The sequence below is a fragment of the Tremella mesenterica genome (assembly GCF_000271645.1).
Source record: "Tremella mesenterica DSM 1558 unplaced genomic scaffold TREMEscaffold_11, whole genome shotgun sequence".
Taxonomy (NCBI): domain Eukaryota; kingdom Fungi; phylum Basidiomycota; class Tremellomycetes; order Tremellales; family Tremellaceae; genus Tremella; species Tremella mesenterica.
In genome coordinates, this window is record NW_006711235.1 from 350,600 (window position 1) to 367,987 (window position 17,388).

The window sequence follows — 17,388 nt, forward strand, 5'->3', positions numbered from 1 at the left end:
ACCACGGATCTAATAATAGATAGATAGCAAGAGAAATATAAAAAGCCCTTCCCCCCAGCGGAAAAGCATCTCCCCCCCCCAAGAGAAGGGGGAGACTGGTAGAGGGTTTATGGAAAAGCAAGATACTTAATTTGGCGGAGTTCTATGGGATCCCAGAATCAGTTAATCTTTCCCTCTTCCAAAGGAAACAACAGCCTGTCATCTCCCTTGTCACAGGCGTCGAACAACCTCTCTCTAACAGACTGACGGTCAACAAACCTTGGCTAACTTGACTCTTCTAAGTCGATGTCTCACCCAACCAGGAGGGCGCAGACGTTGAAAGGACTGTAACTACGGCTTACTTCGACGTAGTTACTCTAACTGGGGTTTTTTCTCTGATGGCGATGTATCTTAATTTGTATGTAGCTATCTCTATCAATCTTTCACTACTGACAACAATCAAGGATCGCTGAAGAACTTCAGCGATCTTCTCAGCTAATATTATTTACTCCTACTAGATCTTTACCCAACCCTCTCACGCTTAGACGTACTTCAATGCACTTTGTCCAACTTCCCCGAGTCCCGGCCGTCTTTCTCCGTCCTTCGACTAACTCTGCCCAACATCGCCGCACTTCTGCTCCCAGTGTCCCTAGTTCACCTAACTCCGCTTAACTTCGCCGTACTTCTGCTCCCATTGTCCCTGGTTCACCTAACTCCGTCTAACTTCGCCGTACTTGGTCTCAGATGTCCTAAGTTACGTGTGGGGTGACGAGGTTAAGACGCGATAGGGGTTTTGATGGTCAAAGGAGGGTCATTGCTGGTGGAATCATTGAGGTGTCACGAACTATGCCGTGACATCCCTCAAGGAAGCAGCACAAAAAATCCTGGGTGTGTTGTTGTAATTCTCAACAGAATTTAGAATCTAACAACGTAGGTGTTTCAAAACGTGAAATCTGATGTAGGTGTAAAGAAGACTGCAGCACAAAACAGTGTGTCTGTTGCAAGAGAGGACTCAAGTGTTTTCTTTACTGTCACAGGGCAGGATGGGAGTGCTAGAATCTCTCTTGACTCACCGCCACAGAAAGAGATGTGGTCAATGCACTCACAAATTTAGAAGGAGGAGAAGTGTCAACTGGGAAAAGTAGAGGGAGAAAGCAGAAAGGTAAGAGGACCAACAAGGAGAGGGAGAAACACCTGGTGCTCCCGAGGGTACGTCTTACTGGAAGTTGGATCTTGTCACAATTGTTGTGTCTTCTTCTCTACTGACTGACTGTGGACAAACCTTGGCTAACTATGTCATACTGGGGCGCCAATGTCTCACAGAGACAGGGTATTCATCAGAGAACTGTGGCTAACTACGCCATTGTCTTTCACTGCATACAAGCAGGTCATACATGATGATGTGGCATTATAGAAGTAGTATCAGAGACATCAGATGATGATGTGGCATTAGTAGTGGTAGTATCAGGACACTAGGAGCATGCTGTGGTATTGGGGTGACAAAGGAGAGTTAGGATTGTCAGAGTTTAACCAAATATTCAGCAATGGCATCATAGTATAGACAGCTTTTAACCAACAATCCTGTTGGAATAACGCCAAATACAGTGTTATACGGATATTTGGAAGTGGAGCGGATGTACATAGAATGTCCCTCTCTGTCTCTTTTGATGCATCGTGTTCTATCATTGTAAACGTAAACCTCCACAAATAAAGTACTACCTGTCACGAGACATACTGACCAGCATATGCACGATATAACAGTGCCCAACGGAACAGTGATGGTACCACTGCAACAAAAAGGCCTATTAATCGGCGGTTGACCCTACCGCCGATCGCTGGTTAAATACCCTTCCCCGACTTTTGCTCGACTTGTCACACGCTTTGTGACACTACCAGATTCATGGTCAGATGGAAAGCGGAGGCGAGGTGGAGGTGCAAGGGTATAAATACCCCCTCTGTGAGACCTCTTCCTTATCAATGAATTCTCAAAAGTTACACTTCTAAATCATTCTCTTCTTCACATTCCTCTTTGCGCTTGCTACACTTGCGCACTTTGTCTAAGTCACTTCCAAGACAACCCTTCCTCAGCACTGAGGTGCTCTTCGTCATCATCGTCCAATTCACTCTATGCTATCACTCTGTTGATCATCGTCGTTGTCCTCTGAAGTTAGGTCTTGGTCACTGCCTAGCTCACAGGTCGTAACAGTGTCAAGCTCAGTGCGTGGCAAAGCTTTGGTGTCTCTCTGAGCCTCTGCTGCTTGTGCCTGTCAAAGACAGCTTGACCTCAAGGGCCATCAAAAATTCACCTGACACCATCACACTTGTATCTCAAGAATGAGTCAATAACCCGAAGCCAGGTATCACTCATCCTTTGACTGGTGGGGTACTGCCATTCAAACTTCCACTCATCAACGGCCAAGTGTACAATAGTCCCTGGCTGAACCTTGGATTTTCTCCAGAAGTCAAGTTAAACTCCAGAGGAACCAGTCAGGAATGCTCCATATTGTCAAGACAGCTCTAGATTCTTGGGAGACAAGGCTTTGCTACTGACTAGTGCTTAGAGGATCTTTGTAGTTCAGACAGAGGAAGATACATTCTTCAAAGAAGGAACCAGAACCATTGAATAATGTATCTGCTGCCTACGCTCAGTGACTCCATGATTATAATCCTGTAAACTCTGGACCCCTAATCCTGTGTGTGGCAGTCATGTTTGTGACACATATGTCTTTCTTGACTCCTCTGTCTGGTCCTCTCTGAGCAAGCTTCTCCTGTTAGCCGATAGGATTGACCCGCGACGGCTGAACCGTCAGTTGGATTATTACCCCTTCCGGCAATTTCCCCTACATTCATCTTATCCTCTGAAATCTATTCAATTGTCTCTATTTGGCTGTGTATGGGTGGAACGTTATAAGTATAGAGACATGTAGAATAGATGCGTGCTCTTTTCCCCTCTGTATCATTACCCAATTATCAGCAAGATACTAGATGTATCCCAAGTATTCCTGTCATCATCATCAGTGCATTCCTCTTTTCAACTATGTGGACTATCTGTCAATTCTCACTAGTTCTCCCTGGTGATCTGACATTATCAGAATGTACCTCAGGTCATCTTCAGAGGTTGTAACCTTCAGGCTCAGGGTCTGATATCAACCAGTTGTTTGTTAATGCACTACTTTTCAGCGTACCCTCTGACCGCCTGTACTGTTTGGCAAGTTCCGGACTTAATTGGGAGAGTATGTCCTCCCGTAGGGGCTGAATTTGTTCTGTAAGCCCTGACCTGAAAGTACTGAGAAATTTCGCATCTGCTCTAGATCTGCGCTGGCTGCCAATTGAGACCCCCAAGCCCAGAGGGAACACATAGTCCGGCGGCTCATTCTCTTGAGCAGAACGCTGCATTCGCATAATATCGCGAGACATCGTTTGAAGTGTAATCTCCTGCTCATGTCTCAGGACTTCCAGTTTCTCACACCATCTGTTTTGCCACTTCTGTCTTGCCTCCTCAAACTCAGTGCTTGTGGTGTTTGGTTGGGGGTTGAGTTCAAATACCCCATCAGGTGACAAACTGCCAAGAGTGAATTGCTCACTGGGGTCTTTGGAAGCAACCAGTTTGGCCAACGCCAGGGTAAGTTCCTCTGTCGCATCAAGGAGCCTCAGCTCGCTTAGAACATGGCTGTCGATCCGAAATCGGATATAGTCTTTGTGTTCATTGAACTTCTCAAAAGCAGCCATGATTGGGAAGTGGAAGAAGTTGAGGATCTTGAGAACGGTTGATGCTTTATGCCCGTCACGAATATGGTGCTCTGGTGACGTGAGAAAATCGTCATCCTGCCTAGCATCTTCAGGCTAGCTATAGTCCTTATATCCCTTGTACAGCGCTCTTTGAAGAACCTTTGTCCCACAGACTGCTCCACCCTCGTCATCGTCATCGTCATCGTCATCGTCATCGTCATCGTCATCGTCATCGTCATCGTCATCGTCATCGTCATCGTCATCGTCATCGTCATCGTCATCGTCATCGTCATCGTCATTGTTTTCATCGTCATCGATCCTGGGGTCATCAAAGCTGTCAGCATCATCGCCACACCCTCGGTCGGAATTGACCTTGTCTTCTTCCTTTCATGAAGCTCTCCCTGGCCCCTGAGGATGATTTGGTATTTACGTACGTACAGGCTGGTGGTCACTTGCCTGTCCGGCGAGTATCACAAGCCTCTGTCAGAGGTTCCTTCGGTTATAGGTATGGTTTGAGGGACAAGATCCGCAACTGGTCAAGCACGGTAGCAATCTAGAGTCACAGACAGGTGAAGATACATTGTCCAAAGAGTAAAGTAGCTATCTTTGTATTATGTATCTGTCAGGTACGCCGCCAGCGGCGTCCTCCGCATACCAGAGTTGTCACCACGTGACAGCCTCCGAGTTCACTTTGAAGATGATCCGTTCTCACGACTCGAAAGCGATATTTACGATTTTTTTTGCGGTACACTCAACTGTACAGGAACTTGATGGGCTGGTCTGTCAACTCCACAGTAGGCACCTGCATAGTATGTACAGTACAGTGCATTATATCACTCGACCGGTCCCCTGATTGCTAGCCACGGGTGGACAAATTAATATCCCTTTAAGGCTCCGTGTTGACTAGCCCCACTTCTTCCCTTCCCTCTTTGCCTGAAGGGTTGAAGATACATCTTATTTCTTTGCTACAATTGTGGAGCATCCACTTCTTTGGTACAGCGGTATCAGAGGTAGTACTGAAGTGAAATCCTCCTCATCATCATTGCATTCCTCCTCATTCATCAAGATGACGGCTACGTAGATACGCTCAAGTATGACATTGGCTATCACACCTGACAACATTGCACGGTCCTCAGGTTTGCATATGTCATAGCCATAATTCTTCAAAAGTTAAGTCCATCTTGCCCGCTGGGAAGGGTGGTGTTAAGCTGTTGAGGATGTATGGAACACTCCAGACATACTGGGAGTGTCAAGCTCAGTGGGGTGGTTCAAAGCTTCAGAGTCTCTTTGAGCCTTCTGCTGCTTGTACATGTCAAAGAGAGCTTGACCGTATTCGGCCTTAAAGTTTTCCTTGACACAATTGAGCATAGGTTCTATCTGTGACTCAATGGCAAAAAGAGAAGCTTTGTTGACGAATTCAGTGGTGAACAGCTGGCGGTCTGCCAACTCCGCAACGCTCCAGTGCTGAAAGTCCCGAACTTTGTTGCAGAGTTCAAGACAGACTTTGGAGAAGCTGCTCAAGAAGTCCCCATATGTTTTTCTCGGAGTCTCCACACTTGCACCATTGTCTCGAAACATCCTTGTCCTAGCTGTTGAATATCGAAGCCATGTGGCTTTGAAAGTCTGTGCGGCCTCCTGGAACCTCATGGTCATGGACAACTCACCTGTGGTGGGGGAGAAAGTCAGATCACCTCCAAGTGTCAACCCGGTTATTTGGCACCGTTCACTCGGATCTCTGACAACGTTCATCTCGGCAAATTGCGTGAGCAGGCCATGGATGTCATCGAGAAGTCGGTAGCTTTCGAGCACAAACATCTTCTCCAGTTCCCCACCTGACTGCAGGTTGAGGTTATTATCAGGTGGCTGGGTATCCATAGTCAGAAGGGTACAAAATACTCTGAGATGTTTCTCAACTACTTGTCTGATGTTTTATTATTATACTTGTTAAGGACCCAGCCGGAGACGGACCACTCCGGAGTCGCACGGATCTGATCGGACCCGGTCAGAGATGGACCCCTCCGGAGTGGTATGCTTCTATGCGGACCCAGCCGGAGAATCTCCATCAGACCCAGCTGGAGATCGCCACACTCAACAAGTCTCCGATAATTCCTGCCCAACATGTCCAATGAACTTGTGCTCTTTCTGTTTACATTCCATCCTAACACCTGTATCATCCCTTTGTGATTGTTTCTTACTGCTTTCACGTGTAAACCATGTCAAATCCTTCAACCAACTCCCTTCCTCAAGACGCCTTCACACCGCAGTTTGAACACGCTTTTGTAAACTGGGTGAAGAACGAAAACTTTGCCTACACCTTCACAGACGAGGATATCGAAGCTCGACGCTGGGTTTTGAAACATGATGGGGCCTCACCCCCTCACTTCCAAGCACCACATAACTCCTGGCTTACAAAGGTCCGGAAACAACATCGTCTTGGGGAGAATGGGGAAGAAGTCCTCTATCGACCTTCTCCTGAAGGTGATCAATGGTACAAGCTTGTTCCTATCTCACAAGTTCTCACAGTCATCAAACGAGTACATTGTTTACAAACCGCCCACTCAGGACAGAACAAGACTCATGAAGAGATTGCTAGGTACTACCGTGGTGTAGGGAAGAAGGAAGTGGTGAAAGCAATTAAATCATGCAATATCTGCATGCTGAAGTAAGTTCCTGTACATGGAGCAGGATGTGCTAAATCTCTCAGAGCTCGCAACAAGGATCCTGGTCAAATCCAACCCATCACGTCCAGCTTTCCCTTTGAGCGTATCCAAATCGATCTTGTTGATATGCGCGCAATGGAGTGTAAAGTCGGAACAGAAACAATGCGCTGGATATGCCATATTAAGGACCATTTTACAAAGTATTCACAGATGGTAGGTGATTATCCTGCTCTTGGTATGGCCGGCTAATCTCAGTACGCCATGCCAAAAAAAAGTGCAGCAGATGTTGAACAGCATCTTATGACCTGGATCAATCACTTTGGAGCACCACAAATACTCCAGTCCGACAATGGTAGAGAATTCTGCAACACGCTTATCATCAATTTGGCAAAGCGCTTTGATATCAAGATAAAACATGGGCTACCTCGCACACCTCGTGTCCAGGGCCTTGTTGAGCAGGGAAACTCAACCATGAAGAGCCGATTATCAAAATGGTGTTTGGATAACCCAGACCGGCCGTGGTATGTTCCAAGATGAGGAGATGCTCGAGGGTTGCTGACTGCCATCAGGGCCGATGGACTCCCACATGTAATCCGCTCCATCAATTTCACAAGACACAGTGCTACACTACACACACCTTATCGTGCTGTTTTTGGGCGTAAACCCCGTGAAATTGATATGTGGGACACTCTAGAAGGGCGAGACATTGTGGAAGAGGTTAGGTTGGATGATGGCAGGACAGCAATTGAGGATGACGAAGAGGATAATGAAGGGACACCACTCCCTTTTCGTTGGGAAGATCAGGAGGATGAGACGGAAACACCACAGGAAGGGCAAGGATCTAATCCGCAGACCACGCTTGGTAAGTGCATTTATTACTCTGTCATGTTCTTGAACTTTGCCTGATCAACCAGAAACAACTCCTCTACAGTCTCCTGCTGAGCCTTCGTCTACCAACCCGGTTCAACAGCTCATTATGGAGGATGAACATGCACGTCGGAATCCAACAGCAAGTGACCACATCATCACAAAGATGCGAGAACGACAAGCTCTCTGTCGAGCCAAAATGGTGGAGCAACATGGACGCAATCAGAAGAACTGGACCTACAAAACCGGCGATAAAGTCACACTGTTTGTTCCTCCTCAAGATCGGCCAGGTGCTCCTGCTAGTCGTATTCCTTGTGTGGTATGTGAGGTATTTCCAGAGAAGAGCAACACATATCGACTTCTTTGCTCTGAGGGAGTCCTCACCCGATTATATCAAAGCAAAGTACTCAATCCGGCAGATGACCTCCAGATACCGGTTTCTCTACATCTGGGATGGTCAAAATGGAACACTTTCCCACAAGTTACATTGAGAGAAGCAGCATATAAAATTTTTGGTGAGTAGTTTCCGTGATCATCATGTGGCTGATACTTCAGATATCAAGAAGGTAGAAGTGCATTGCCGCTGTAAAGGGGAATGTACCACAAATCGATGTCGGTGTAGACAAAAGAATGTCAAGTGCGGTCTGTACTGCCATGGTGCAGAGCATGAGTGTAACAATTACTCCCGTCTTACCGCTACAGAGCGTACTTTGATTACATTGCCTGAGAGCTCTGATAGAACTAGACAACAGAAAAAGAAGAGAAGGAGGACAGAGAAGAAGCAGGTGAGGCGTGAAACAGACTTGGATATGAGTGATACTACAAACAGTGGTAAATAGTTCTTGATCAAGGGAGTATCTTCACTGATCCCAGGTGATCGGTCAACTACCACTTCCATGACTGCTCCCTCCTATACACAAGCTGCTCCAAGCTTGGACAATGACACAAGTTCAGAAAGCGACACTTCGGTACAAAGAAGAGAACATCGACGGGCGAATACCCCGTGGCCAGCTAACGATCATTCCCTTGAGTCCTGGAGTGACTATGACGAAGATGGTGTTCCCTCTTCCTTCTGGCATGGTCGCTCACCACTTGATGAATTCCCCAACTACATCGCAACACCCGACGAGCTTTGGAGGGAGGAGTCTTGGGAAATTGATGGGCAGGTTTGGTCCTTACCTCGACCGCTTCTCCGACTCGCTAGGAAATACAAGATATGGCTTTGGCATGAACTTGCTACCATGATCATGAGTAAACGGAGAGGTCTCAATCAGTCTGGGTTTATGCAAGAGGCGGCAGAACAGAAAGAACGTGTGAAACGGATCCTACAGGCTCGAGAGGTATTCAAGGAGAAGTATGGAGCTGAGCTACAATTTGACAGTGAGTTTCTCTCTCCTCATGACTTCTTTCTCATATTCAGGTGGTGCTGGTCAGTAGAACAGAGATTGTACATAGATCAATGATAGGTTCAGGTCACAGTGACTGAAAACCACAATGCATATACGTGTAACCAAGTAGGTAATCATGTCTTTGGTCGGATATGGATGCAAGCGCTGCTTCCAACTTCCGTGGGTGCAAGAGCTTCTTGAAGCATATATAGTCTCCCTCTTGGTCTGTCCAGGAGTAGCAGTTACGGACCCACTGGGAGACCATGCTGCTCCGGAGGTGCACGCATCTCTGACCCGGTCCCAAAGCCTCCTGCCTAGCCAGACCACTCCGGAGCGGTCCGTCTCCGGCTGGGTCCTTAACATACTCAAAAGGTGGCGAGTGGATCTCCATTCGGCCGGAGAAGATCAGGCAAGCTGTGCTCTACTCTCCTTTCTTTCACATACATAGCTTTTGTATACCCTTTGTGATCCATTATGCTCAATAAGTGGCGTCATCGTCGTCATCGTTACTATCGTCGTCTTCTTCGTCTCCGTCGTCTTAGTGGTCATTGTCGTCATCATATTCGTCCCTTTCATCGACTCGCTGTCGTTACCTTACTTATGTCTGTCCTACTCCTCAAACTGATCCTCCCTGCATCTCTTTCAAGTATGTACAATTGGTGTGATAGTCATTCGCCTATACTGGAAGTGATACAGGCATTAGGATCCATTATAATGACCACACTTTCTCACAATTTGGAGTTGTAACCATGGCCTTCTCCCGACTCCTGGGTTGTTTCTATTGCTTGTGCGTTGCAGTGACTATTGTGGACTGATCAAGCAAGAAGCCATCGTGATGCATCGACGACACGTCAAGTCCAGTCGGCAAGTCAAGCAATTCCCGTTCCGTGCGTTTTTGTCCCGATGTCTTGTGGCCGAGGTGGTATCGGGGTAGCAAGAGGACAATGCAGAGAAGAAATTAGCCTACAAGACTCTGGTAGAATATCATTTCGTAGCATATTCCTCTCCTGCATGGGTGTCAATCTGAATCTATCACATGAAATCCAGAAAACAACACAACGAACGGCCAAAGTGGACGGAAAGGGGCAATGTCGTGACTAATTGGGCCTCACGGAGGGCTCTTGCCCACTATACATAGTGTTTAGTATTGTATGCGGTGCAAGTGAATCGACGGATGTCTAAAAGTCAGTGGGACCCCAGTTCTGATGAATCATGTACCGGATACATGCTGTACAAGTAGGTCTTACTCACTCATCTTGCTACCCTCACCCCGAGTTGGAGGATCAACTCCTGACCTAATTCCCTGTCCATTATAAAACACCATCATATCGGACAATGTATGGCGTGAGTATCATTGAGATCCAAAAAGCATTCCACAAAGCTCAGTCTGACCTCTTCTCAGCGTTGACGCTATTCAATTGAAATCACTCCTGATGTCTGAGTGAGACAAGCTCTCTAACTTCTACAAGATCACGAAAAAGACAAACTTGATCACAACGTCATAACAAGAGGGATTAGACTCTCAAGATACGAACCGAAGCTTCAAGACGAGTTCTTTGCTTCCTAATCAAAGATCCGGATCAGTAGGATGACATGTTTCTCCTGCCTGATTGCTTGATCTTTGGCCGTCCAAGGATATCACTTACAGAAGCCTGCAGAGCTCGGAAAAGTCAACGATCATCCTATCATTAATATCCGTGATACAATTACGATCCCGTCCAGAGACTACATTGCACACTTCGAAGGTGCAATTGAGATCCAAGTCAATACAGGGAAAGAGGAACTCCTGACATCTCCACCATATAAACATACGAGCAGCGAGTAAAGTGAAAAAGTGACAAGCAAATCAAACAAGGGACTAATCCCTGTCCTGTGACACTTCGGAAGGGTACAGAGACTTCCTGGCAAGTGATCAGTGATACCTTACGTGAGCAGGTAACACTGACCGTTCTGAGTTTTCTCGGCCCCGCCCCGGGGGGGGGGGGGGGGGTTACACAAATCTCCAGAGATCACCCTGCCATCAGCACAACAACTACCTCTGTGCATGTTTGATTGATATCTGTATCGACTGAAAATGAAAAGATTGGAAGGCATACAGGTCACTGGACTGCGTCTTAATGAGATCTCGCCATTTCGCTTGTGGACGTTGTGCAGGAGGTGCATGATAGGTTGATACGCGCCCCATGTGGGGACACAGGTACCGAGGCACATGAGAAGGGATAGGTCGGTTGAGACAGATGGATGGAGCATGATGGATAGACATACAAGCAAGTGATGAGGTGGGCAATGTGGGAAATGTGAGCAAGAGAAGGTCTCTTCTTTTGTATGATGTGAAGGGAAAATCTCTTGCGAGTTGAGCTGGTGAGAGTCTGCCATGTTCAATGTCCCATGAGACCATACAGGTCTATGACAAAGGGTGTGACGTACTGTATACTTTGTGACGTGAATCCCCGTTTATCTAGTCTGCGCACACGGAGGTACCGGTACATGGCAGAATGGTGACCCATAAATATGGCACAACAGGCCATATCCCGCTCTGAGAACGTCAAGCGCTATCGGTCTACAATCATGTAAACAAGTAACTTGTCATGTTGCGACCGAGTTGACCCTAGCTGACAGAAGGCTTCGCACGGGATCCGTTGAGGAAAGAGGTTAGGGCGCCACAATCTTCACATTGCCACATGCCACATTTGATGCCAAATCAAGGGCAGGCAACACTCGGAATCATAGGATCAAAGGCGTTCTCGGCCATCGGCATCGGCGACGGCGACGGCGTCACGGACAACGGGGACGAATATGACGACTTGAGCCGGATGTCCGTCCGATTCACGAAGAAGGCTAGGACATGAACAATGACGTTTATGCTTGACAAAGGATCGAGGGTTAGGATGAGAGCTGTGCAGGATGGATCAATGGAGGTTGCATATGACCTGGGGATCAAGTTCTGTCTATAAGCTGCGTTCAACTAGCCGAGGGATTCCTACATCCTTCAACGACTAAAGTACTCGATTTGATCTAATTCATCCGGATGGCCAATCACACTGCCCATGGTTCGCTCTACGACATGAGTGAAGACATCAAAGCAAAAGCCTGGTCAGAACTCAAGCTTTGCTGTGGAGTTGTTGATATAGCACTTCGACCGTCCATCGACTTTGGCGTTGAACATGGTATTATTAGGGGTGCTCATTTCTGATACGCCAAAATAACACGTGTTAAAATGACGTAAAATTTTCCTCTTCGGGTAATTTTGATGACAAACAAACGCGACATCACCACAGGTGAAAAGTGACCGTTGAGTTTTCATCATCACCGTAGAGTTATCGTATCTTCTTACAGAGACACTTTAAAGCGATAAAAAGCCAAGAATCTGAAAGAGGAGAGCTGTAGCTTCAAGCTGATACTATGGACACCTCGGGGGGTGGTAATTTGAGGTCACCGTCACCACCTGTAAATATGTCGTTAAACCCCCTTCGCATACCCCTGCTAACTTCAGTAGGTTCTGCATATCCCCTCCACTGCTCGGCAACCATCTACTAGAACTCAGCAAAGGAGGAACAGGGACAAAGAGGATAGTCAGGACAACCCCCCAGCAACTTTAGGCTGGACAAAAGATCAAGGTACCGGCCAATACTGCTCGCTCGACTACCTTATTGAGTGGTTAGCTATGGGAGATAACTTCAAGAAGTATCAACATGGCCTAGGGGGTAAGAAGAAGCTGGGGATGGCTAGGGAATGCTCTGAGTGGATGTCCAAGTCAGGATGTCCAACTACAAGATCGACTGATCAGATACAAAACAAGGTAAGTGTGATTTCCTTCCTTTTCTCCCCCCCTAAAACTCTGCTGATGTCTTCTAGATTCGTGAACTCTTAAGAAGGTGGCGAGAGGCCCGTGACTGGCTAAATCACACAGGGAAGGGTTTATTCGAGAGTATGGTGGATGGTAGTGAGGATCCAGAGAAGATAAATCAAGCTGAACAGACGGTTAAAGGTGAGTCCCCGTCTCTCCCTTCTCCCCTTCTCCCCGAATACCTCCTGTGACCTGTGTATCATCTGTCTCCTGGCTGTTCATCACTCCTATGCTTCCTTAGCTGATCTGCAGCCACTGTATTGAAGAAGTGTCCTGAATATGACTCTGTGGACCCCATATTTGCCGAAAGAGACGGCGGGACAGAATCCCTTCGCACAGGTACCACCGGAAATTCGAATGTCACACTCGAGACGATTATGAGGGGTTCTCACCACCCCTCTCCTTCTCCTGAGAGATCTCCACACTCTCCTAGGCCTCCATCACCATCTCAGATGTCATTGAATGACTTCCTAGGCCAGCAAGAGTCTCAAACTGAAGATACATCGACTCAGAGCGAAAATACACGTCCTGCGACTAGGGAACGCAGTTTTAGTGATCATAGGCTGACCAAGCGAGCTGCAGGTACGTCAGGCACGGTGACATGGACTGCATAGCCACTAAGGTCAGGGTATAGCTGATTTACAGGCCTTTACACATCGTCCAGGAGGGGGGAAGGAAAAAACAATGCTGGAGGTATTGCGGGGTTGTTTGAGGGGATTGCTGCGAGCAGAAGGGAGGAGATAGGCCTAGAGAAGCGTAAGCTAGCTATCCAAGAGGAAGAAAGAGAAGATTCGAAGAGACAGAGGAAGGAAAGGGCTAAAAATGAGAGGTTGGTCATAACATCGAAGGAGGCTCAAGCTCGTCTCACTGCAGAGCAAGGACTACCGGTAGAACTTCGTGTTTCCTGGGTTCAGGCTATCGCAGATGCAGAGGAGAGGTATGATAGAGCTCACAGGGACAGAGAAGAAGGGGAAGGAGACGTTCACACCGAATATGATGAGTGGAGCAATTGGTCGGAGAGTGATAGGTAGTTGAAACCACTCACCTTTTTTCATGATAAAATGAAGTTGTCTATGTCGATTTCCTCTGTCTCCAATGCTAACATTTGCTCCACCAACTCATGACGTCTTCTCATGTGTGGCCTGAGACGACCAGCACCTAAGAAATCGTCCTCTGCTACCTCCTCTGCAGGCAGGTCATCTCGAAGTGGTTCAATTGGTAAATTTCCAGTATTTTCTTCGGTGTAATATTCGTCGGTGTTTATGAGGATGTTGTGGAGAATTGTACAGGCTACAATGATTGCGTGAGCCATAGCTTCGTCTCTTTTAGTTCGAAGTCTCATAGACATTGATCGAAGTATCGTCCATCGAGCCTTTAACACACCTATTGAATGTTCGACCCCTACCCTCATGACAGAGGCTCGAGAGTTGAAATACGCGGTTTTACCTCGAAGAACCGCTTGGCCAGCACTCTTTTTGAACATTGGTACGACGACAGACGATGCTGTAAAGCCAGAATCAGCCAGGAGGTACTCCTGGTTGCTGAAATACTGAGAGGGCGTGTTAAGGGGTTCGATAGCTCGCTGAACTCGTTGATCGCTGCTGGAAGCGGGATAGCCGTAATGAATATATCGAAAACGCTTTGTATGATCGACGATAGCCATGACATTGAAGCCATACCTCTCCTTGCGGCTATGATAAGCCCCTGCATCATCTCTAGCAGGAGCAGTTGAGAGGTTCACATGATAGCCGTCGATGAGGCCTACGCAGTGAGGAATTGAGTATTCAGAGAGAAATCGAGCTTTGATTTCAATTCTTTCGGTGGGGGACGGCCAGGAGATGAAGTAAGATCGTTTTTTCAGTATAGCAATGAGGGCCCGGTCACACCACTTGAATACAGTGCCGGCTAACTAATTAGCAAAATGGACAGAGCAATTGGAAGGAAAACTCGCTTGAGACCCCGAACTCGCGATCTAATGTCCTGCAGTCATGTCCATGAGCCATTCGGTAGACCAGTAACCCTATCTGATACTTTGGTGGGGCCTGAGGCTTGTTTCCTCTTGAAAAAAAGACAGGATCATCCTTGAAAAAATCGACGATGTCATCAAGATGGCTAGGGGACATGCGAAATGCTTGTTTATGACGAATGCCTCGTTCTGCGAAGAGGAGAATGTCACTGTGGTAGAAAGAGGGTCGGGGAAGATTGTTAGAGACAGTCGGGTATCGATCTAAGTAACGATTTGCTGAGATTTGTTGATGTGCTTGAATTATGTCTTCCAAACAGGCCCTTGAGGTATGATCGTCCAGCAGAGGAAACAGAAGCAATGCGGCATCTTCTAAATCGTGCAGGAGGTGAGCTCGAGGGGTTTTGGAAGGCATGACACGAAATCCGAGGGGTTTTGCTTAGTAGATAGTTGAGAAATGCAATGGCCGAGATACATATACATAAACCTGCATGAGATGACATGGGGGAGGACGCGAAGGAGGGGTTACACGTGGCATTTTCTACCTCACACGTGGCATTTATGACATAAAAATGGCTCGTTATCACAGGTGTTCACTTATCTGTGATAATGTCGCGACTAGCCATTATAGAACTGAGCACCCCTATTGTCGAGTACTTTCACCTCATACAGAGGTAACGGAGAGACACTGCATCGAATCGTGTCGTATTTGACATCCTCCCATTAATATTATCACGGTTAACCCTCGGTAAATCTCATCTGGAGTTTGCCATTTCTCGTACACTGAAGACGATGAGTAAAGAACCCAAGCAACCTTCCAATGTATCTGTCCATTTCGTAGGTCCGCTACGTACCCATACTGGTCATGGAGCTGACTGATAGCTCGGGACATGTGCTGGTTGGTCTCGCTCCGTCCCCTGATGCTAACTCTCGTTGATTATCGCTCATCTTACAGGTGCCGGTCCGGTGGTCAGCCGGAATTGCTCCTCTCTAGCTGTAGACTTTGGCAACGAAGTGTGGGGTCAGTTTCTATTTTGGCATCACCACTCAAATGTACAGCGCTGAGATCAGTCTTCGACGCCGCTGATGGTACTCTCGGTAGACTACACCAGTCTTCACTCAAAATGTCCAATATCACTCGGATCTTCATCACACACATGCATGCTGACCACGTCTTGGGTCTAGTACCCATCTTGACTACCATCATGTCAGGAGTGGGAGTGACCGATGATGATCTCGAAGAATTGAGGCAGAAGGGAACATCCAAAAAAGTCAGCCCAAGTATATCATCTTTCTTCCTAGCTGATTTTCAGCCAACAGTGAATATTTATGGACCAGCGGGCTTACGAAAACTGGTGCGGACCACTATCAACCTCACGAGCTTGATCTTGCGCGGTGCGTACGCGGTACATGAGCTGTTCACGGATACGCCGTCTGTGGGTTGCTCAGAGGAGGAGTTGCATGTCAACGAAGCGGTAGGTATGGACCTATCAGCAGATGAGAATGGAGTATGTGAGAATATCCTCCTTGAGGGAAACGGAAAGCAGGGGAAGGGTTGGGCAGTCAGTGCGGGTCCTATCGACCATCGAGGTGAGTAGTCAGAATCTTCGGTAGGAACCAAGAGCTCATCAGATATAGTACCTTCCCTCGGATATGTATTACAAGAACCAGTCCCACGATTACCATTGGATACCTCCGTCCTGGTCCCTCTTCTCCAAGCACACGCAGACGCACTCGCCGCTCTCGATCCACCCGTCAGACATCCTCTCTCTCTCCTCTCGCATCTTACATCCCTCCCTACCCCGAAGCCATACACGCTCCCATCTGGCGAGGTTTTATACCCTCCCGAGCCGTCTGGTATTCCCGCTCGCAAGCTGGTCATCTTCGGAGATTGCACAGGGGGTACAGAAAACGCCCGATTTTTGGAGATCTGTAGCGACCCGAGTCTATTGATACATGAATGTACCAATGCTGCTATACCTGAGCTCGTCCAACGAGGAGAGAAAGGACGGAAGGTGAGGACGAGAGCACTGGAGCATAGTTTGGTGAAGCAGCAAGAAATTCGGCAAGGAGAACGATTGGGTGCTGATTACCCACCAAATACGCATAGTGAAAATGAGGTGTGTCAAACGGAAAAGAAGGAACGAGAAGAGAGAGAGACGAAACACAGAGAAGTGACGAGAATGAAAGCTTTCAAGAATGGACATTCGACTCCGCTAGAAGTGGGAACTTTCGCCAAGACGATACGAGCGAGAAGAGTTGCCGTTAATCACTTTTCAGCCATGTACGTGACCTTGTTCCTGACATAGAGAGATCTATAAACTTACCGTTCCAGGTTCCCTGCGCCGAGATATCCTTCGTCTGATCCGTATCCTTCCATTCTATCTCCCATGTCACCGTTACCTTACCCTGCACCGTGGCCACTGAGATATTCGATCGATCCACCGATGTCCCCCGTCCCGCTGACAGCGGCTGAATTGCATTTGCGACTGATATTGCAATCTGTAACGGACCAGATCGATGAGGTTTGGGACGGTCCCGCATTTCCTCTTTCCTTATCAACTTACCCCTCTATCGATCCGTATACGCAAGTCTTGTCTCCCAATTCTCAACGTAGCTCTAGTGGTCGGAAGTCGATCGCCACAAGGGATTTCATGATACTCCCCGTCCCGTCTCACGAGCTATCGGAGTCGGAGATGTCAACCATAGCGCTGGTGGAGGGAGAGGGTAGGGAGGTCATGACGGAATGGCGTGAAAGGGGTGGGGTTTGGATGGGTCAAGGGACTGAGCGACGTTGGGTAGGGGTGGAAAAGGAGTGACAGACTGTCAGGGGGAGCAGCACGCAGCAAAAAAGACAGTTGAGAGATGCATGACCGACGGTCACTTGTGAGTATCTCGTCGATCGTCGCCGTCGGTCACGGATTGCTGGTGTGCCTGGGTGACGGACCTCCACCA

At 47.7% G+C, this 17,388-nt stretch overlaps 5 protein-coding genes across 5 annotated transcripts; 4 read left to right on the forward strand and 1 right to left on the reverse strand.

Moving 5' to 3' along the window:
- Positions 1-2,554: 2,554 nt before the first annotated feature.
- TREMEDRAFT_64494 (uncharacterized protein) lies at positions 2,555-5,583 on the reverse strand (the record flags this gene model as incomplete). Its single annotated transcript, XM_007006758.1, has 7 exons — positions 2,555-2,670; positions 2,769-2,844; positions 3,042-3,058; positions 3,165-3,822; positions 3,868-4,027; positions 4,706-4,820; positions 4,950-5,583. The coding sequence occupies 7 exons, from the start codon at positions 5,581-5,583 to the stop codon at positions 2,555-2,557; spliced, it is 1,776 nt and encodes a 591-aa protein (XP_007006820.1).
- A 338-nt stretch (positions 5,584-5,921) lies between these two features.
- TREMEDRAFT_64495 (uncharacterized protein) lies at positions 5,922-8,824 on the forward strand (the record flags this gene model as incomplete). Its single annotated transcript, XM_007006759.1, has 9 exons — positions 5,922-6,370; positions 6,426-6,581; positions 6,938-7,230; positions 7,283-7,554; positions 7,666-7,750; positions 7,791-7,877; positions 7,988-8,020; positions 8,109-8,615; positions 8,754-8,824. 9 exons carry the CDS (start codon positions 5,922-5,924, stop codon positions 8,822-8,824), a joined length of 1,953 nt encoding a protein of 650 aa, XP_007006821.1.
- A 3,201-nt stretch (positions 8,825-12,025) lies between these two features.
- TREMEDRAFT_64496 (uncharacterized protein) lies at positions 12,026-13,501 on the forward strand (the record flags this gene model as incomplete). Its single annotated transcript, XM_007006760.1, has 5 exons — positions 12,026-12,115; positions 12,168-12,422; positions 12,479-12,611; positions 12,723-13,052; positions 13,116-13,501. 5 exons carry the CDS (start codon positions 12,026-12,028, stop codon positions 13,499-13,501), a joined length of 1,194 nt encoding a protein of 397 aa, XP_007006822.1.
- A 378-nt stretch (positions 13,502-13,879) lies between these two features.
- Positions 13,880-14,701, forward strand: TREMEDRAFT_64497 (uncharacterized protein; the record flags this gene model as incomplete). Its single annotated transcript, XM_007006761.1, has 3 exons — positions 13,880-13,998; positions 14,025-14,197; positions 14,541-14,701. The coding sequence occupies 3 exons, from the start codon at positions 13,880-13,882 to the stop codon at positions 14,699-14,701; spliced, it is 453 nt and encodes a 150-aa protein (XP_007006823.1).
- A 524-nt stretch (positions 14,702-15,225) lies between these two features.
- Positions 15,226-17,252, forward strand: TREMEDRAFT_74522 (uncharacterized protein; the record flags this gene model as incomplete). Its single annotated transcript, XM_007006849.1, has 7 exons — positions 15,226-15,270; positions 15,316-15,331; positions 15,389-15,454; positions 15,505-15,704; positions 15,747-16,023; positions 16,048-16,717; positions 16,769-17,252. 7 exons carry the CDS (start codon positions 15,226-15,228, stop codon positions 17,250-17,252), a joined length of 1,758 nt encoding a protein of 585 aa, XP_007006911.1.
- Between the last annotated feature and the right edge of the window lie 136 nt (positions 17,253-17,388).